The 22,299-nt window shown below is 44.3% G+C and overlaps 1 protein-coding gene across 1 annotated transcript in view; it reads right to left on the bottom strand.

Annotated features, from left to right (window-relative positions):
* LOC124803246 (KH domain-containing, RNA-binding, signal transduction-associated protein 3-like) overlaps positions 1 to 22,299 on the bottom strand; it is a 525,142-nt gene that overhangs the window by 39,649 nt on the left and 463,194 nt on the right. The window contains exon 5 of the mRNA XM_047264428.1: positions 7,907 to 8,265. Within this exon, the coding sequence (XP_047120384.1) occupies positions 7,907 to 8,265 (359 nt within the window). The remainder of the gene's footprint in view (positions 1 to 7,906; positions 8,266 to 22,299) is intronic.

Here is a 22,299-nt window from a genome sequence, read left to right as displayed (position 1 = left end):
GTTGACATTTGTCTCCACAAAAAGCTTTGTATTTTACTTCTGAGCATCACCAGTGGCCAGTCACAATTAGCGTTTGTCATGGTTGAACTGGATCGAAAATATTTGTTACGCTTAATTTTCGCTCTGCAGTACTTCTATTTGCAATCTTCTTACAACGTTCCAGCGTATAGGAGAACATTACCAGAGCTATGAGTGAAGACTAGTGCCAATACAGCAAAGTAAAAATTTGGCAAAAGAAATAGGTTCCGTGGTTCCTGTCTTGAAAATACAAATTTCTTGTTTTCTACCTCTGACCACACACGTTTCATTTATGTTACACCATCATCACTGGGTTTCCTTTTATTCAACTGAAGTAAATTCGTACATGTCGCATTAGAATACATTTTAGTTGGTACTGTGGTAATCATATACCCAAAAAGTGTTTCAGTAAGAATGTATACCTTAAAAACAGTTTATTGTTCATGTCAGTATCACCTACTGTACAGCTGATATTTTAAATCTAGTTTACCCTATGTCACCGAATAAAGATTTCTTTCCGTACTTCCTACGAAGCGAAAATTTCTGAAATTCACAAGCAATTGCCAGACGGAGGATTGATCGAACCACCGACAAACTTTTTCTCAACCGCTCCACTCTCTAAAATCGCGCGGGAAAAATGAACACTTAAATCTTTCCGTGCGAGATCTAATTTCTCTTACTTTATTTTACACGTCTAGTGCCGTAGAGCTAAATCTACGCTCCAAGGTTATGAACGTGTCAGTACAAGAAATTACAACGTAAAGGTAATAACAGATAAAATAAAATGTTGTTTATGAACCCAAAAAACGCAAGCCATAGGCTTACGTAAACGCAATCAACAATGTAACACAGGTATCAGCTCAATTTTTGAAGGAACTCCTCGACAGAATACGAGTGACCCATGAGGAAACTCTTCAGTTTCGATTTGAAAGCGAGAGGATTAATGTTAAGATTTTTGAATTCTTGTGGTAGCTTACGGAAAATGGATGCAGCAGTATATTGTACACCTTTCTGTATAGGAGTCAAGCAAGTGCGATCCAAATGCAGATTGGATTTATGGCTGGTATTAACGGAGTGAAAGCTGCTAATTCCTGGGAATAACCTGATATTGTTATATTGAGAGGCCAATGTCAGAATACCCAGAGTAATGAACAGGAGTCAACAAGAGGTTCGCGAACTTACACCACTAATTGCCCAAACTGCCCGTTTATGAGCAAAAAAAAAACCTTTCAGAATAGAAAGAGTTACTCCAACATATAATACCATACGCCATACGCGAATGAAAATATGCAAAGTAGACTACTTTTCGAATCGAATTATCACTTACTCTAGATCCCGTTCGAATTGCAAAAACGCTAGTATTACGTCTTTGAACAAGATCCTAAACATGGGCTTTCCACGACAGTCTACTATCTATCTAAACACCGAGAAATTTGAACTGTTCAGTTTCACTAATCATATTCCCATTCTGTGAAATAAAATCGTCGGGTCTTGTTGAATTGTGTGTTAGAAACCGTAAAAACTGAGCCTTACTGTGATTTAGCGTCAGATTATTTTCTAACAGCCATGACCTGCACTATTTGAAACAGTGCCAATGTTGCACACAACATACTCTACTACCAAGCTAGTGTCATCAACAAACAGAAATATTTTAGAACCACCTGTAATACTAGAGGGCATATCATTTACATAAATAAGGATCAGAAGTGGCCGAAACAGTGATCCCTGGGGCACCCCCTATTTGACCATGCCCCACTCACACCCCACGTCATCGTCGTTCTCAACACTGTGGATAATGACCACCTGCTGTCCGTCGTTAAACTAAGGTGTGAATCAGTTGTGAGCTATTCCCCGCGTTCCGTAATGGTCCAAATTCTGCAGCAATATTTTCTGGTCAACAAAATCGAAGGCTTTAGCTAAATGAAAAAAGATGCCTCGCTTTCGAAGCCTTTTATTTAATCCATCCAGTACCCCACAGAGAAAAAAGAACACAGCATTTTGAGTTGTCAAACTACTTCTAAAACTGAACTGTACATTTGATAGCAAATTATTTGAAATACTCGTAAAATTATCCTTACACACACTGTCTTTTCAATAACTTTAGCACTGATGGCATAGAAATAGGTCTAAAATTTGTCTGTATTATCCTTTTCTCTCTTTTTATAAAGCGGCTTTACTACTGAGTACTCTAGTCGTTCAGCAAACTGAGCATTCTTAAAGGAAAAATTACAAACATGACTCAGTACAGGACTAACATGTGCAGCACACTGCTTTAATATTCTGCTAGCCACTCCATCATATCCATGAGAGTCTTTTTAGTCTTCAGTGATTTAATTAATGATTCGATCTCCCCTCTGGTTGGAAAAAACGCAGTCTGCTTGGTACCTCCTATAAAGTGAACCAAGGACCCTCTCTAGCTTGAGCAAAAATGCTCTGAAGTCAGTGTTAGGGGACCCACACAGAAAAATAATTTGACGTTTAGTTTCACTAAATTCAACTGCCTCTGCACACATTCAAACACCTGTTCAGCGCAGTGCCGTGATACGTCTACGCACTCAAATGGAATACTGTTTGTTTTACGTATGTGGCCAGTCGCCACTCCCCCACTACGCAAAGAACTCCTTGAGAAACAGTCAGCTAATCTGTATCCTGGTAAATGAAGCATCTGGATTGTCAAATTATTTAAGTGGTGCTCCAATATAGTAATAATGAAGAGTCAATTTATTAAGATGACGGTTCTCCCTCTGTATGTGTGCGTCGACAAAATATTTTCGCTCTCGGAGAAGGAAGTTGGTGAAATTTCTTGAAAATATCTCGAAGCAACAAAAAAACGACTTTGTTTTAATGACTGCTGTCGCAAATCGCAAATAATGCCCTTGACACTCTCCCCTGCTTGTATTTTTTTTTCTTCTCCGTCAATCCATCTGCTAAGGATTCTATACCGTGCAGCAATACTCCGGAAAAGGCGAACAAGTGTAGTGTAGGCACTCTCTCTTTAGATGATCTGTTACGTCTTCCAAGTACACTGCCAATGATACGCAGTCCGATTCGCCTTCTCCACATCATTGTCTGTAAGATCGTTCAGAACTGTTTGTGATTGTTAGCCCTAGGTATTTAGTTGAATTGACAGCGTTCAGATCTGTGTGCTTTCTCGTATTACCGAAATTTAGCGGATTCCTGGTAGTACTCACGTGGAGGATCTCGCACTTTACTATTTTTAGCCAACTGCCACTTTTCGCGCCATACAAATCTTTCCCTACCATTTTTCAACTGGTTTTGATCTTCTTATGAATTTACTAAACGGTAAATGACAGTATCATCTGCAAACAGTCTAAGAGGGCTGCTCAGATTGTCTTCTAAATCGTTTATACAGGGTGAATTGCCTAAACTTTGCACCGTACATTTTGCGGAATGGAAATTTTTATTATAAATGAAAAGCACCAGTTTGCTTTTGTTCTACAATATTAATTTTTATTGCTAACCGGTTTTCGGCATACAACGCCATCTTCAGACATTTACCGAGTATTGTAAATGTCTGAAGATGGCCTTGTAAGCCGAAAACCGGTTAGCAATAAAAAGTAATATTGTAGAACAAAAGCAAACTGGTGCTTTTCATTTATTATAATGTTGTTCTACCAAGAACCGACGGAAGATTCTGTTAATATGAAAATTTTATTGATCGCATTTCGCAGAATGGATTGGTAGTCAGGGAGGGGTGCGTACTGTTAGCCATAAACCGACTGTAATAATACTTAGAAAGTGTATTTCTGTGCAGACATACACTTGTTTAAATGAAAAATGCCAACAGAAAAGTAGGGTAAATTAGTATGTCTGTGGTGCTTGTTGGAGGATTCTATAGCGCGACGTTAATGAGATATCGGATTTTGTAAAGTTTCCACACCGACGATTCTTTGAGCCATTCAACCTGCATAGTTGTTCGGTATGATGTTGCTATGCTTGCTAACAGTGTGCTAGTGTGGTCCTTGGGTGCATGGCGAGCTGCGTATCAGTCAGCGTGTGACAGTTCAGGCAATAGGTCGTGAGTGGACGATAGGATTTACCAACGCAGAAAAAGTCGACATGCTCATGGTGTATGGAGAGTGTAGAAGGAATACAGTTCGTTCTTGTAGGATGTAGGACGTCAACTATCTTGGCAATTATGTATCAAACTCTTCAACGAATTACGTGAAAGTGGTTGTGTATCACACAGGCATTGTAACAGAAGGAAGAAAGTGACGACAGAAGAGAAGAACTTTATGTTCTTGTTGCTGTTGCAGTTCATGCACACTAACTTCCATGCAATTGCACGAGGAAGTAGAGTGAGTCAGGCACGTGTCCTATGCATTCTCCATTGACATAGGTTCCATCCCCATCACATTTCTCTCCATCAAGAGCTGCAAGGAAACGATTATGAGAATCGTGTTAACTTGTGTACACAGGCATTAAGACATGGTTCTCCAGATGAATCATGTATCTTATTTAGTGATGAAGATACACTTACCAATTATGGGCAGGTAAATCGTCGGAACGTGCACTGCTTGTCTGCTGACCGCCCCGGTTGGCTTCGTCAGATGGAACGTAGCGTCCATGGAGGGTTAACGTGTGGTTTGGGACACTAAACCACCAGTTCACAGGCCCGTTTTTCATAGACGGAAGTCTGAACGCGCCCAAGTACTGTAGATTCCTAACAAACCATCTTCCACGGATGATATAAGACGTTCCTCTGGAGCGGTACCAACATGGTGGCTGTCCAGCCCACAGTGCACGAAGTACTACAGCATGTCTTCACGAATTGTTTCCAAACCGTTGGACAGAACGTATTGAACCTGTACTTTAGCCGGCCCATCCCCTGGATTTGATGCCTTTCTTCTGAAGGGAAATCTGAAAGGCTGTGTCTACAGGGACATACCAACACCACCCGATGATATGCAACGACGTATTACTGCAGCCTCCTCGGACGTCTCCGCTGAAATGCTACCACGTGCGCGGCAGACGTTTCAAACCAGACTGGAAGCGTGCGTTATCGCTGCAGGTGGTCATTTGGAACACAACTTACAATGATCAGTTGTCTCGTTATTGGTCAGAAGCTACGTAACTAGTGTATGTGTGGTGTCACCGCCAGACACCACACTTGCTAGGTGGTAGCCTTTAAATCGGCCGCGGTCCATTAGTATACGCCGGACCCGCGTGTCGCCACTGTCAGCGATTGCAGACCGAGCGCCACCACACGGCAGGTCTAGAGAGACTTACTAGCACTCGCCCCAGTTATACAGCCGACGTTAATATCAATGGTTCACTGACAAATACGCTCTCATTTGCCGAGAAGATAGTTAGCATAGCCTTCAGCTACGTCATTTGCTACGACCAAGCAAGGCTTTCAAAGCATTTGATATTTATCTTGAAGCATGTACAGTCAAGAGAGATGTTCTCCAATTGTGGATTAAAGTTAAGTATTCTACCAGTACCTCCTGTTTTGCTAGTCTTATTTCTCTGACCTGTTCCAGACCTCACGCCAATCCGCGTGAGCTTAACGCGTGCCTTTCGGCTACCTCCGAGTGGCTTGGCTGTCTTGCCACGCCACTACAGTATGCACTTGTGTTGTTTGTGAGTGTTTGCTACTACAGGTATCGTACCAGAGTCGGTGAGGGATATTTTCAAAATACGCAATAGAATCCAGCAACAAACATCACTGACATTCTAATCTATCTTACTTTTAGTTTGTTAAAGTCAACAGGCATTGTTCAACTCAAAAATTTATTTTGTACAAAAAGATACAATTTCTAAGTTTATTAGATTATAATCAATTGGCTGACAATAAAAGCCCGTGACTACCAATCCACTCTGTGAAAACCGCACATCACTAGCATTTTCCATTTCCGTAATATTTCCGGTGCAACTTTTTGGGTGATTCACCTGTATACATTACGAACAGCAGAGAGCCTATACACTACCTTGTGGAACGCTACATAAAGCTTCTGTTTTTCTGAATAACACTTCCCTCACCTACTATGAACTAAAACCTTTCTGACATGAAATCACGTATCCAGTCGCACAACTGAGACGATACTCCCTAGGCACGCAATTTTTGTTGCAGCCGCTTGTGAGGAACGGTATCAAAAGCCTTCTACGAATCTAGAAGTAAAGTATAAAAATTTTAGTTCCCCTGTCGATAGCATTCATTATATCGGAAGAATCAGACGCTTGTTCCATTTCAAATGTACGATGTTTCCTGAATCCGTGCCGACTATGTGTCAACAGATCGTTTAATCATCTTCGAACTCAAGTTTATTTTCCAAAATCCAACTGCAAATCGACGTCAGTGAATTTTAATCTAAAATGATGATGAATGGTTTGTGGGGCGCTCAACTGTGCGGTCGGCAGCGCCCAGACAAAGTCACAATTTTTACACGGTCCAATTTCTTTCACAGTCTGATCCAGCCACTGTCACGAATGATGATGATGAAATGATGAGGAAAACACAGACACCCAGTCCCCGAGCAGACAAAATCGCCAACCCGGCCGGGAATCGAACCCGGGACCCCGTGAACCAAAGGCAGACCGTGTGTGGAGTTCTAAATTTCTGAGTATGCTGCACACTGCGCATTCGCAGTAGTGGGGGTCTACGGCGGTGCCTGCTGACGTCAGAAGTTAACTTATTCCGGCCAAGCTCACTCTTGTTATGGAAATGGATTTTGTGCTTTCGCGTCTCTTAATCTATCTTGCGTTGTTTGCTGTGCTTTCGCGATACACTGGAAAGGTTGCACGGGATGTCACAATAAGAATCTTTCCTACTAGTGTTCTCCTATAATTGCGCAAACACATTTTTTCCACTAAGAAAAAGCGGAGACATGCACAAATAAGAACGTTAATAGAGAAATGGAATTTATTCCAAAAGCGAAAAAGTCAGACTTATTTGACAAAAAAAATAATTTTGGATGCTTCAAATAATTTATGAAAATTCAGCCAGATGACGAGAGAGAGAGAGAGAGAGAGAGAGAGAGAGAGAGAGAGAGAGAGAGATCGATCTTCCCGGAGTTTCTCTGAAAACCGAGAATTTAAATTACCTTGCACAGCCCTTTTTGCTGCAGTTTCGTCTTGAAAACTGGATGGCGTGCTCCTGTCGAAATATCGCCGGTTGTCGACGACGTTAACCGGCTGGACTCCCGTAAGTTATTTGAACACTGAATACGCCGGGAGAAACTCGGGTCTCATAATTTTCGGTGCTACTTGCAATTAGCGAGAAAACGATATATAAAGTAAAAAGGCGATATTAACTGAATTATAGATACTGTTTGGTTGATTTACAAGTACATATACGCACTGAATTGTCTGGACAACACTATTCCTACTCTTTGAATTATCAAGCCTGTCGACAATTTATGACACAACCTTCGATAAGAATAGCCGCGACAAATTTGATTTCGTCATTAACAAACTCTATTATCATTGCTTGTTCCTACATTTTGTTACGAGATTTCACGGGTTTTTTTTTTTTTTTTTTTGTAAAAAGGAGAGTCCGTCTTAACCTCACTTTCACCTGTCAGATGTCGAACTGCACAGCAGGCAGCTCTCACCACACACTCAATTTTAGCGTTGGCGTGTAAACATACTAACTACTTGAGACAGAATGAAACGCTAAGAGCGGTGCAGTAGACTCGCTTGTCTCGAAGAGTTCATTGGGATATGAAAGTCGATGGCGTAAAAGGGGGTTTTAGGTGATCACTGACGTTGCTTCGAAGTACAGCTAAACTTATTGCAGTTGCAAAAGACGGCGTAACAAAAACACTACAATTAGGTTATTGTTGGGTCCGACCTGAATAGGTAAAAAGCCGACGAGTGTATACTGCACATTCAGACAGCAGACAGAGAGAGCTGGTCGGCTACTCACCCCGTAGCAGCGTACGAGTCGTAGGCGGCGGTGTCGTAGAAGGTCCCTGCGGCAGCTCTTTCCTCGTCGCCTGCGCCGCCGTACCCGGTCTCCTCCATGGCAGCGCGCGCGCGGTCCAGTATGCTGAGAACCTTGGTCTTGGTGGGCGTGGGGCGCGGCAGCAGAGCCTGCGGGGGCGGTGGGGGCGGCAGTGGTGGCGCCGGCTTGCGGAGGCCGCCGGGAGGGCCACGCACTGCGCCCGGTGGCGGAGGCGGGGGCGGTCCCAGCAGTCCGCGACCGCGCGGGGGCGGCGGAGGGCCTGCTGGCACCCCGCTGCCCGCCACCGCGCTGCGCAGCGGCAGGGCTCGGCCGCGCGGAACCTGAGAACAAACCTCCATTCAGCATCGTTGCGATGCACGGTTCCCGACCCGTGCGTAATCACGGTTTTGCTGTAATGAGTAGTACTACTTGGGTAAAAATTCGCTGATGCTCTGCTTATGCCTATACTTATGTTCACTAGGTAAATTGATATGGCGGGTCCGTTCTTAATAACTCGAGAGTCCTGAGAAGGACATCTTTCCTCCTTAATCAATCGCTAAATAGTGCTCACACAAAAATAACTGACGCACAGCTCAACCAAAGCAATAGTCTCATCACAGGGTATATTCGCCCCGTCATAAAGCAATGGCTGGCTACCAGTTCTCAGTTCTCACCAGTAATCCACCACCATTCAGAAGATCAGTCATTGCTGAACGTGTGAACGAAAAAAAGAAATCTGAGTTACCAATTCATTCAGAATTTCCATTAACAGAACCTTAATAATTGCGGTCTAGAAAACTATCGTGGCGCACTTCAATCGTTTTGCAAAAGATTCATTTCACCACTCAAGGTGCCTGAAACAACCGGTGGCAGGAGCAAATTTCCGTAGTACATCACTAACTAATTAAAACTCCTCGAGAGCGACCAGCACGTTTTCATCTACCTTGACGACAATGGTATATACCGAATCTGATCAGAACTGACCGGGGCAGATGTGGAGCACTGGTGCGCTCATGGGGATAGAACCCCTCTCCTCAATGTGACCGCGGTGAAGGCAACAAACTGTACATCATGTAACATTTGAATGTTCCCTCAGAGCAGTCAAACAGACAATAGAAGACGTTCACAATTTGCCTGCTGAAACTTCCGGCTGGATTTCAAACCTGGATGTAGGGCTACAAGCCGTGCGGAGTGGACGCGCGGTTAGAGGCGCCATGTCACGGATTGCGCCGCCACTCCCGCCGGAGGTTCGAGTCCTCCCTCGGGCATGGGTGTGTGTGTTGTTCTTACCATAAGTTAGTTTTAGTTTAAGTAGTGTATAAGTTTAGGGACCGATGACCTCAGCAGTTTGGTCCCTTAGGATTTCACACACATTTAAATATTTGTAGGGCTACAAACCCATTATACACTTGAAATTGTGTGCATCTGTGTAGAAATGTACATATTTGCTGTAAATAGTTGTCTATCACCATAGAAAAAAATATAATAATTCGATTCGGATTTTAATTCGGTTTATAATTTTACATACAGCGAAGTTGATGTGACAGAATGACAAAGCACAGGCAAAATGTCTGGCATTAAATCCACGGGAGCCGTTCCAGGAACTATAAAATCAAGTTCTATTCGCATATGGGGACATACTTCCTTCGGAAGCAATTAAGAGGCTAAGCTAAGTGTAGATGGTCTTGAGACAGTTTCTACAGCATGCTCAATGTTTTCGAAGACATGTCGGGGCTGACGCAAGTATCAGAAGCATTTCAGCATCAGGCGATTCGTTTCGATATATTACAAAGTAAATACTGGGAGAGATATATGGATACTACTATTGGACGATCCATCCAGTTTTTTGTTAATGGTATTCAATCCACGAGATCGATTTCGAAATTACACAATTTCACTTTCAGACATGCTTACGGCAGCCCATCTCAACCATAACAAGGAAGTAAATAAAGTGACTCAAAATACAATCACACTGAAAATCAGTAACGCCACTGCAAAATCATGTAGATAAACGCCAACTAAATCTTATTTTAACTGCGGGGAACGGAGGGAAAAAACTGTGGTTGAATGACGCCTATTCATCCCTTTGCAAAGTATGTATTTTTCTAATTATATGTGAAAATTTCGAATTGTGTTGCGGATCGTCACACAGTCTCACTTCGCCACGACAAGCAAGCCAACATGACCAGCAGCGCTTTTATTACTTTTCTTTATCGTCAACTGACAATGTTAATTAAACTTTGCTAAAAGTAACAATTTAACGGAGTCGAATGACTAAACGTAATTTGCTCAATCTTACACTTTGTGGTACTGTTAAAAAAAAAAAAAAAACACCCTACGGTCGCAGAAGATACTCGCACGAGGAGGAATATGTGTGAGAGGAATGCGATTAGTTTAACATAAAGCCAGCAATGAAGGAACAAGGGCACTGGCGATATTGGACTGGACAAAGAATAATGTGTTGAAATTATCATTCCGGAAATCGTCAAAAATGTTTTAGGTAACAGCAAAAGAAGTGACCAAAGAATGGCTACACAGAGACTTGAATGTGGTGCCTCAAACGACGAACCCAGTTCAACCTTTCCGTCATTTCATTCCTAACATATTTACACAAGGCATCTGTTACGGATGCGACAGTTCGCAAACTAAGGTCCAACAAAAGTACAATGTCTGATGACAACCACAATTATCTTACAACTCGCCCTCTGTCATCGGAGAGGTTTGTTTCCTTCATGTTGTCCGTACCTATCTTCTGATCTAGCTGAGAATTGAACACAGCCTCTAATGATATTCACCTCATAAATTCGGTTGATTATGGTATTTTTTCGTGGGGCTATCCGAACTGAACTGACATTTCTCGCTAAATGGCGTGGGAATCGAAGGTTTCAAAATTACCTGTTGCCTAAGTCTGTTGCAGCAGCAAGAGGCAAGATCAATGAAAGACTGCATATTCCAAACTTAAAACTGAACATACAGAGCTGAGATCCCTTTAAGGCTGCCAGCTGTTTGCATGAGTAGACAAGTTCACGCGGCCATTCTTGAGATACTGAACGTCGTATTTAGGCTTAAGTCGTGTCCTTAAAATATCATCACAAAGAATCCATTCAGAATATATGATCTGCTACAGCTCGGATGTACCCGAGTCTGCCTCGATATTTTCTCCAACAAAGCGTACCTTAAGAAGCACAACGTTATTTGATGTCTACATGGACTCTTAATCTCACGACGACAGCAGAATGCCTGAAAACAGGACACCTTTCATTCTGTTATAAATGGAGCATCTGTTCTGAAACGACGACGCAGTTTTAAGGACCGAGCAGGTGACGTCTGAGGAGCAGTGGAGTGGAGTGGATGAGCCATTTGAAAAGCAGGCAGGTGACCAAGTACTGCGCTTGCCAAACGACTTTGAAGAAATGTGAACAAATAATTCCTTAGGTGAAAACAATGGCTCTCTGTCATCCAGTGACACACGAAATAAAATTCAGCAAGCGGTTATTCACTATGACTTGCAAGCTAATACCAGGTTCTCAACATAGATATATTAATATTTGCTACTGCTATGCATCTGGTAAAAATTCCGTATGATCTGTAGAAGTCAAGGACAAACATGAACAGTAGTGTCTTTGTTACCTTGAACTTTTTCGGCAAGGCCACAAGGAATACACAACGACGTCTTTAAAGTAAAGGTCACGGAGTAGAAAAATTCCAGCAACTTGTATATATGTTGACTCACACATAAATCTAGCTACGATGAAAATTTCGCGCGACGAAGTGAGAATACGTTTTAATAAGAGTCTGAGTGAGAGGGTGAAGAAACTTAGTATACAACCAACACTGGCTTTGCGTGTCACCGGAAAACAAAACACACAGTTGTAATCTGGATGCAAATAATCATAATTCATTATAAAATAATACAGGTTATACGAGAATACCACAGTCTTTTGCGTCCGTAATAAAAGTATTATTGGCTAAAAACATAAAGACAAACTGTGTCATTCATTGCAGTCTAAGTCTATGAAATTATTAGTATAGCTATTAAAAACTATCCTATAGTGCTTGTCTTAACCTGCCCTTTGAAGAAGCACACGACGAAACTGACCAGTTCTCCAGAATTTCTACAAACCTAGCGTTACATTGCACTCTTAACATACTGACTAATTTCAGTCGCACATCTGCATTCTAGTTATTACTACCACGGGAAACCGCAATCTGGATGGGCGGCAGGAAGTATAAAACCCGCTCTACCCAAATGTTAATTCAGTGCCGTAATCAACCTATCTCTGTCAGGAGGAAATACTGTCTAAATCGTCCTGCATATCCTTAAATATCAAATGGTTCAAATGGCTCTGAGCACTATGGGACTTAACTTCTGAGGTCATCAGTCCCCTAGAATTTAGAACTACTTAAACCTAACTAACCTAAGGACGTCACACACATCCATGACCTACAATTAACCGATTGCTCCACCACTATTAGGGTCAACTCCCAGTCCCGATGTTCTAGGGTCAGTAGTTTCTGCAGCTTAGATTATCATCTATCAAGAGGATGCTCCAACTGTGGCATCATCGCCAACTACGGGTTTTAATTTTGCTGGTAGAAGTATGGTGAGTGGACTTCCTATTTTTGTGGCTTATTCCATTCTTGGGCACGGACAACGTTGATAGCGAGACCTGATTTGCACAGAAACCTGCAGGTACGATGCATGAAACGTTAAGGACACCAGCAGATGTGTCTCGGTTAGAAGATAACTATAGGAAACAGACAACTTATTGTACTTTTTTGTTGATAGAGTATGAAAAAAAGCCAGGGTCACCAACTCGAGCAAAGACGACTCTGAAAGCGGTCAGAAGATGGATGGACCATGTAACCAAGCAGGAGGAAACTAATGCTACTTTGGAAAGGCAGGTGGATACACTGACAGGAGGCAATGAGGCTATACAGGGAGGTTATGTTTGGTCCGTGTGGCACCCAACGGCGCGGTTATCAGCGTCCGTACAAATTTCCAATCTTTACCCAGTCCAATCTCACCGCTTTCATGAATGATGATGGAATGATGAGGACAACACAAGCACCCAGTCCCCGGGCGGGGAAAATCCCCAACCTGGCTGGGAATCGAACCCGGGACCCCGTGATCGATGGATAGGTTGCAACGCTAGCCACTAAGCCACGAGCTGCGGACGGACCCCTTTATCAGGTAAAACTACTGAGGATGCGTCAGTGTTTACTGATAATTTTGGAAGCAGCCGCTAGTCTGGAGTGTTGTTCGGATGAACTATGTTTGCACATGGCTAAATTATGGTTAATGAGCGAGGCAAAGACGTACATAATGCAGCATGAGGTGTTGAACAACATAAATAGAATTCAGTAAACAGAGTAGTACAAGATTCTTTAGTCATCATCTCAACGGCATACCCCAAAAATGGAATGATTCGGTGGTAAAGTTCTCAGATACGATTAGGAAAATAAATGTGCAAACTTATGAATTGACACAGTGCGAGGTGGTAGACAAAACTATCCTCCAAGGGGAAAAACACAGTGCGCCAATTTTTTTTGAGGACACTTCCACCCAACATGTCGAGGAGAGTGCAGGTGGAAAACCCAAATAATTTTGCTTCTGTCATTGAGGTTGCTACGTAGCCGGAAGAGGATATAGCAATCAAGAGTAAGATAAACGTCGCGCATTTTCCTCGAAGGTAAAACGCAAGCGTCGACATGTGCGCCACATTTGGAAGCAATGCAGCAATCACAGTGCTATGAATGTGAAATGGTAGGGCACCATATTCAGGATTGTAGGAATGAGAAACAGGATGGTAAAGGTCACTGAAAAACTATTCCACAACCATCAAACAGCATACCCAGAAAAGTTCACTGCTACAAAGACATATGCAGCGGTGGAGTGTTGTTTGGCCGACATAATGGAGGGTCAACTGTCCTCAACTGTTATATGTAAGCGAGGAACTGTCGAGAGCAACTGGAAGTATTGCTGCGTTCCAGTGAGGGGCACTGAACAATCCTGGTGTTAAAAAATTCTGGAATCCTGGTGTTGGATTTACTGAGTAAGCATCACAGAGTAATTTATATTTCACAGCACAATGTCGAACATGTGCTGTGTTACTACTGGGAGAAACAGCTGCGAATATACACTGATTGGCCAGAACATTATGACCACCCTACCTAACAGTCGGTGTGTCCAACACTGGTACAGGTAACAGTGGCGACATGTCCTTATGGAAACATGAGGCCTTGGTAGGTCGCTGGAGAAAGCTGGCACATCTGCATACACATCGCCTAGTTCCCCTAAATTCTGGGGAGGGGAGTGATGAGCTCGGACTCCATGGTCAATCACATCCCAGATGGGTTCAATCAGGTTCAGACCCGACGATCTGGGAGGGGGGGGGGGTGGCAACACAACAATTGGCAGTCGCCACTGTGTCCTTGAACCAATCCATCACACTCCTCACCTTGTGACATGGCGCATTATCTTGCTGAAAAATGCAACCGCCGTCAGGAAACATGACCGTCATGAAGGTGTGTATGTTGTCTGCAACCAGTGTACGATACTCCTTGGCCGTCATGGTGCCTTGCATGAGCTCCAATGGACGATGGATGCTCCTGTGAATCCTCCCCAGAGCATAATGGAGCCGCCGCCAGCATGTCTCCATCCAGCACTACAGGTGTCAATGAGCTGTTCCCCCCCCCCCCCTCCCCCCTCCCAGAAGACAACGGATTCGCGCCCTCCCTTCGGTGTAATGAAGAATGTATCGGGATTCATCAGACCACCAATGCTCTGCCACTGTGCCAACATCCACTGCCGATGGTCATGTGCCTATTTCAATCGTAAGTGTCGATGACGTGGTGTTAATCTTGGCACGTGGATGGGTCATCGGTTGAGGAGCGTTTGATGCACTGTGTGTTCAGACACACTTGTACTCTGCCGAGCATTTAGTCTGATGTTAGTTCCGCCACATTACGCTACCTGTCCTGTGATACCAGTCTTCCCTGCCTACAACGTCCGATATCTGCAATGAGGGATGGTTGCCCAACCCCATGACTTCTGGACGTCGCTTCACCTTGGTTTCGCCATTTATTGAAGATGCTAACCACAACACTCCTTCAACACCTGACAAGTCGTCAGCTTCCCGAAATGCTCGTGCCGAGCCTCTGAGTCATCACAATCTGCCCTCAGTTATGTGCCTTCCCCATTCTACATACAGATAAGCATGCTCACCGATACAACATGCACTGTGCTTGTGTCCGACTAGCAGGCATTCCTCGCCACATGACGTTATCGCCTGTACGCGTCTGCATCGATAGTAAGTCGGTGGTCATAATGTTCTGGCTGATCAGTGTTTGCTGACACAAGGTTCTCCTAAGATGAAGGTGGCACCCATTAAAAAAGCACACAAATCACTGAGGCTCAAAATGGCTCTGAGCACTATGGGACTTAACTTCTGCGGTCATCAATCCCCTAGAACTTAGAACTACTTAAACCTAACTAACCTAAGGACATCACACACATCCATGCCCGAGGCAGGATTCGAACCTGCGACCGTAGCGTCACTGAGGCTCACTTCACATATAAAATACCAGAAGGCGCAGTGTAGGTACTGACCTCCCAAATGATATTTTGTGTGTTGTAGAGCGACTGGAACACAATAACAATTTGGATATGTTGCACTATGTTTTACACAGGCATGGCACACACTCAAAATGTGAATGAAAAGTACTTGGTACCAGGTACTGAGGATGATTTTGGCTCTGACGAAGTTGTTTTACTGGAGGGGTTATTAATTACCTATTTGGTTACCCCGCATGAGAGCACCTTAGAAAGTTCAAGTGTAGACCTGTGCAAACTGTCACTGTCACTGCACTGCAACTGCAAGTGCAAGTACAGCACTTGAAGGAGAGTGATAGGGCGGCCATAGAAATGCTACTGATATATGCGTAACTCTAGCGTGTGAGTAATGTCACACAGAAACTCGTTTTCAGATTGTGATGCAAAAAGAGACAGCCAGAGTTGCAACTCTAGCTCTCTCTTTTTGCAACACAAGCTTGTTATACAGTTCAAGAATCACCAGCGACACCCATCAATCAACTGCCGAATGATGGCATTCACAGGAGCATCCATCGTCCATTGGAGCTCATGCAAGGCACCATGACGGCCAAGGAGTATCGTACACTGGTTGCAGACAACATACACACCTTCATGACGGTCATGTTTCCTGACGGCGGTTGCATTTTTCAGCAAGATAATGCGCCATGTCACAAGGTGAGGAGTGTGATGGATTGGTTCAAGGACACAGTGGCGACTGCCAATTGTTGTGTTGCCACCCCCCCCCCCCTCCCAGATCGTCGGGTCTGAACCTGATTGAACCCATCTGGGATGTGATTGACCATGGAGTCCGAGCTCATCACTCCCCTCCCCAGAATTTAGGGGAACTAGGCGATGTGTATGCAGATGTGCCAGCTTTCTCCAGCGACCTACCAAGGCCTCATGTTTCCATAAGGACATGTCGCCACTGTTACCTGTACCAGTGTTGGACACACCGACTGTTAGGTAGGGTGGTCATAATGTTCTGGCCAATCAGTGTATATTCGCAGCTGTTTCTCCCAGTAGTAACACAGCACATGTTCGACATTGTGCTGTGAAATATAAATTACTCTGTGATGCTTACTCAGTAAATCCAACACCAGGATTCCAGAATTTTTTAACACCAGGATTGTTCAGTGCCCCTCACTGGAACGCAGCAATACTTCCAGTTGCTCTCGACAGTTCCTCGCTTACATATAACAGTTGAGGACAGTTGACCCTCCATTATGTCGGCCAAACAACACTCCACCGCTGCATATGTCTTTGTAGCAGTGAACTTTTCTGGGTATGCTGTTTGATGGTTGTGGAATAGTTTTTCAGTGACCTTTACCATCCTGTTTCTCATTCCTACAATCCTGAATATGGTGCCCTACCATTTCACATTCATAGCACTGTGATTGCTGCATTGCTTCCAAATGTGGCGCACATGTCGACGCTTGCGTTTTACCTTCGAGGAAAATGCGCGACGTTTATCTTACTCTTGATTGCTATATCCTCTTCCGGCTACGTAGCAACCTCAATGACAGAAGCAAAATTATTTGGGTTTTCCACCTGCACTCTCCTCGACATGTTGGGTGGAAGTGTCCTCAAAAAAAATTGGCGCACTGTGTTTTTCCCCTTGGAGGATAGTTTTGTCTACCACCTCGCACTGTGTCAATTCATAAGTTTGCACATTTATTTTCCTAATCGTATCTGAGAACTTTACCACCGAATCATTCCATTTTTGGGGTATGCCGTTGAGATGATGACTAAAGAATCTTGTACTACTCTGTTTACTGAATTCTATTTATGTTGTTCAACACCTCATGCTGCATTATGTACGTCTTTGCCTCGCTCATTAACCATAATTTAGCCATGTGCAAACATAGTTCATCCGAACAACACTCCCATTGTCATCAAGCCCAAAATATCATCAGAAGGAACATGGAAATACAGGTCTTACTGCCAAAATCGTTACCTCAACGTCGGAACTATCATGCATGCGTATCCTACATAGAACATCATGGAAACATTGGACAGCCTGGGTCAGGGCAAGCGTTTTTCACCGATGGATCAACAATGTGGTTAATACCATAAGGAAGTAGTGCCAGAGGACCAGCCGAAGACTGCAATTACCATCCTATGTTGGCGTTACCAATATGGGCACATGCCTTTTCAACATTGCCTTCCCAGTTAGCACTGAAGAGCGTTACTTTGCAGTGGCAGGAATGAGCTATTAGGCCATGTAATTAGCCACAATGGCATCAAGGATGACAAGAAAGAGATCTGTACAGTCTGACTTCTCGCCACCACAAGCAGGGAAACAACTGCAGTCATTTTTTGGGATTATGGAATTATTACACAAAATAAGTCAAAGAGTTTGCTGACATTACTGGACCGGTAACGCACTTTCTGAAGAAGGGTGGGAAATTTCAGTGGACGGCTGACTGTCAGTCCCCCACTTGAGGGATTCAAAAATGCACTAACAACTAGACATGTGTTAGTACTTCTGAATTGCAAAATAAAAAAATAAAAAAGTTTATCCTCTTGTGACGAGGGCAATCATGCAGTGAGATGCGTTCCGAGTTACAAAGTCGGTAGTAAAGAGCACCCAACAGCACATGAATCGAGGCATAAAACCAAACAGAATTACTCAATTACATAAAAGGAGGTTTTGAGCTTGATCTAAAGTATCACTTACTTTCGTTGTTATCTGTAAGGCAGGAAATTTGAAGCTGTAACCGTCCACATGGCGTTAAAGTGGCTATTACGACCGAAAGATCCTTCAATCACATTGACCTGATGGGCATTAAAATTTAGCGAAACTGATTATGAGGTAGTGCACAAATCTGGTAGAAAGCATGGCATTTCAGATGGTTCGAGCAGCCTAACTGGGGGTCATAAAAAAACCATAGCCAAAGCCTTGCAGAATGGCAGAAGGTGCAGACCACTCATGCAAACTGCCACCCATTCTAAAATGAAACCACAGTTCATTATGCAAAATGAACTACTGTGTAGCTGACAAGGTTCAGGCCACATACCATGGCACTTCAGCAATGAGGGAAGAAGAATTACGAGAGGTTCACCATCATATGTTAGCAAGACATGCAGGGTGAACAGATTGTAGACTAGCTGAAAAATTTTCGGTGGAGGATGCGAAGACGGGACATTAACCAATAGGCAATAAATTGTGTGAAATTCATCAGCCATCAACAAACATGACTTCAAAAGTTAACGTAGACATCTAAGCCATTTGAAATGGTGAAGATGGACATTTTGGGTCCATTTAACCAGACACTGGGCAGGTAACAAGTACACGGTAACCTTCACAGACAAACGTTTCACATTACACACACACACACACACACACACACACACACACACACACACACACACACACTCTCTCTCTCTCTCTCTCTCTCTCTCTCTCTCTCTCTCTGTGTGTGTGTGTGTGTGTGTGTGTGTGTGTGTGTGTGTGTGTGTGTGCGCGCGCGCGCGCGCAATGAATAAATGTGGTTTTTCGTGAAAGTAGCCAGTAGCTTTGTATCTGCGGCAGCAGCTTTTCTCTTGGGCTGCAGCTTTGCCAACAGCCATAGTGGAAACAGAAAGTCAAAATGTCACGCAGGGCCATCAGAGGCAGTGCAACAGTGAGTAAAACACGTAAGTTGCAGGTAACGACAATCGCATTTTTGGTGGCTTTCCACGCGACAGGTGGGCGGAAATGGTTAATCCTTTTGTGTGGAGAGGGCTCTTACTGTTCCGCTGGTGGTTGTTAAGTACAGACTGGTCTGTGCCCAGTCCACAGAAGAAAGTATTCGAGTTACTCAGTGGGTGAATTTTAATAATTTTATTTCCATTGTTTGGGTGTCAGTTTTAATCACACTAGTTATTATATGAACACTCTTGATAAAAGATTTAACATCAATCCTGAGATTTTTAAATAAGAATATACTATGTAAGAGTGCACTATACTTCATGTGTAGGGTAGAACAAACAGACAGCTTCCTAGATTGGTAGTGTAGTGATTTCATTCTCAATGTACCGAATAAACATTCTCAATGTACCGAATAAATTTACGAATTGTAATTATGATTGGTTAGTTGGTTTCAAAGAGGGGGGAAGGGCTGGTGACCACACTGCTAGGTCATCGGTCCCTCATTCCGATTAAAATAATTCCAAAAGGGTGGGAGTAAGATAATCGAGACACACAAACCACAACTGGAAGAAAGGAGACCCCAACAAGAATGACACAAGGGCAAGAAACACTAAAATGGATAAAACTGGACACGAAAACCACAGAGAGATGCAAGAAACATGTAGAAGGGATCAAAACAAGAGAGCAGTTTACCATGGCTGGCTGGCCATGAGAATAAAAAGGAGAAGCCAGCCACTCTGCAACACATTAAAACCTCCACGAATAAAGCACTAGGGTGGACGAAACAGAGGGACAAAGGACATGCGCTAAAACTTAGCTCAAATGATAAAACCCACCCCCACGAATAAAATGAAAAACTAAAGCTGCTGTTGAGGCACTGTCACCGAACACCGAAGGTGTGGTGCTGAGAAAATTAAAAGTTCACCGTAGAACGGCTGAAAGTGGGCAGTCCAGCAAGAGGGGCACGACTGTCATTTGTGAGCCACAGTGACACCGAGGTGTGTCCTCGCGACGGAGAAGGTAACCATGCATTAGCTACATAAGGCTAATGCAGAGCTGGCAGAGGACAACTGATAATTTGTGAGAGGACCGTATGGAAGACTTCCACACATTCATAGTCTCCTCAATAACACGCAGATTGTTGTGCTTACTGTTACGCCATTCCGTCTCTCAAAGCCGAAAAACCCTGCGGTGTAAGAGAGAACGCAGGTCAGTCTCGGAGATGCTCATCTCCAGTGGCGGTATCTGCGTAGCCTTTTTGGGCAGCCTGTCAGCAAGTTAGTTGCCTGGGATTCCGACGTGTCCTGGGGTCCACACAAACACCACTGAATGACGGGACCACTCCAGGGCATAAATGGGATCATGAACGGACGCTGCCACAGGATGGTGAGTGTAGCACTGGTCAATAGCTTGTAGGCTCCTCAAGGAGTCAGTACATAGGAGAACTGACTCACCAGGGCCTGAGCGGATGTGCTCAAGAGCACGAGATATGGCCGCCAACTCTTCAGTGAAAACACTGCAGCCATCACGCAAGGAATGCTGTACAATAAGTCCTCCATGAACATACGCAAAGCCTACGTGACCATCGAGCCATTGAGGTGCACGTGAATGGACCTCGAGGAGAGGTAGTATCAGGAAGGACTCCAGTTCAGATAGGACAGAACGCACGTGACCCGCAATCTTAAACCCTGACCTGGGCCGCCGATTCTGGAGATGAACCGCCAGGGTTGGGAAAAGGAGACGGTAATTCATATGCGCAGGAGAGCTACAAACATGTGCAACCTAACTATCGAGCAGTCGTGCAAGCCTAACCTTCAACGGAGGGACTCTGGCCTCCACCAGGACACTGGTCACTGGACTCGTTTTAAAAGCTCACGTCACTAGGCGAAAGCCAGTGATGCAACTGGGTCGAGTAAACGCAACGCTGGGGGCACCGCCGAACCACAAACCAGACTCCCATAGTCAAGGTGGGATTTAACAAGGGCCCTGTAGAGCTGCAGCAGCACAGAGCTATCTGCACAATAACTGCTGTTGCTCAGGCAACGGAGGGCATTGAGGTGCTGCCAAAACTTCCGCTTAAGCTGACAGAAGTGAGGTAGCCAAGTCAATTGGGCGTCGAAACCAGTCCTAAGAATCGATATGTCTCCACCACAGTGAGTGGATCGACATTAAGGTAAAGTTCTGGTTCTGGATGAACGGTGCGACACCGAAAGAAATGTGAGACACGACCTCGCGGCTGAAAACTGGAAGCCGTTGGCTAGAGCTCATGTAGGCGCCGCTCAGCAACACCAGTACTGGAGGAGCAGTATCAAATGCAGAAGCCATCCGCATACAGCGAAGGTGAGACCGATGGCCCTACAGCTGCTGTTAGACTGTTAATAGCCCCTAAAAATGGAGAAAACGGAGAGACAGTCAACACAGAGCCCTGCAGAATGCCATTCTCCAGAATACGGGGGAACTATGGGAGGCACCAAAACGGCCACCGAAAGTATGGGGCGACAGCAAGGGTTGGATAAAAATCAGGAGCGGGCCATGGAGACCCTACTCATACAATATGGCAAGGATATTATGTCGCCAGGCCGCGTCATATGCTTTATGTCAACGACCAGATGTTGGCCTCTCGAAATGGCTGTTTGGGTGGCAAACTCGAGGGATACAAGATTATTAGTGGTAGAGCGACCCTGGCGGAATACGCTCTGACATGGAGACAGTAGGCCACATGACTCCAGGACCCAACCGAACCGCCAACACACCATACGTTCCAGCAGCTTACAACGACAGTTGGTGAGGATGATGGATGGAAAGACGCCATCGCACCAGATCCGGTTGAAAATGACGAGGATATGTCGCTTGTAATCAGATGAGAGATATTTAATCATCTGACTGTGAATCCAATTCAGCCCAGGTGCTGTGTCGGGGCAATGTGCAAGGGCGCTGAGGAGATCCCACTCTGTAAATGGGACGTTATAGGATTCACTGTGGCGTGTAGTGAACGAGAGGACTTTCCTTCCCAACCGTCGTTTGAGGATGCGAAAGGCTGGGGGGGTAGTTCTCCAATGCAGAGGGTCGAGCGTAGTGCTCAGCAAAGTGGTCGGCAATCGCGTATGCGTCGGTAGATAACACGCCATTGATGTTAATGCAAGGGACACC

Source organism: Schistocerca piceifrons, chromosome 6 (genome assembly GCF_021461385.2).
Source record: "Schistocerca piceifrons isolate TAMUIC-IGC-003096 chromosome 6, iqSchPice1.1, whole genome shotgun sequence".
NCBI classification, from domain to species: domain Eukaryota; kingdom Metazoa; phylum Arthropoda; class Insecta; order Orthoptera; family Acrididae; genus Schistocerca; species Schistocerca piceifrons.
The sequence above is the reverse complement of the archived record's forward strand: the minus strand, read 5'-3'. Positions and strand labels throughout refer to the sequence as shown.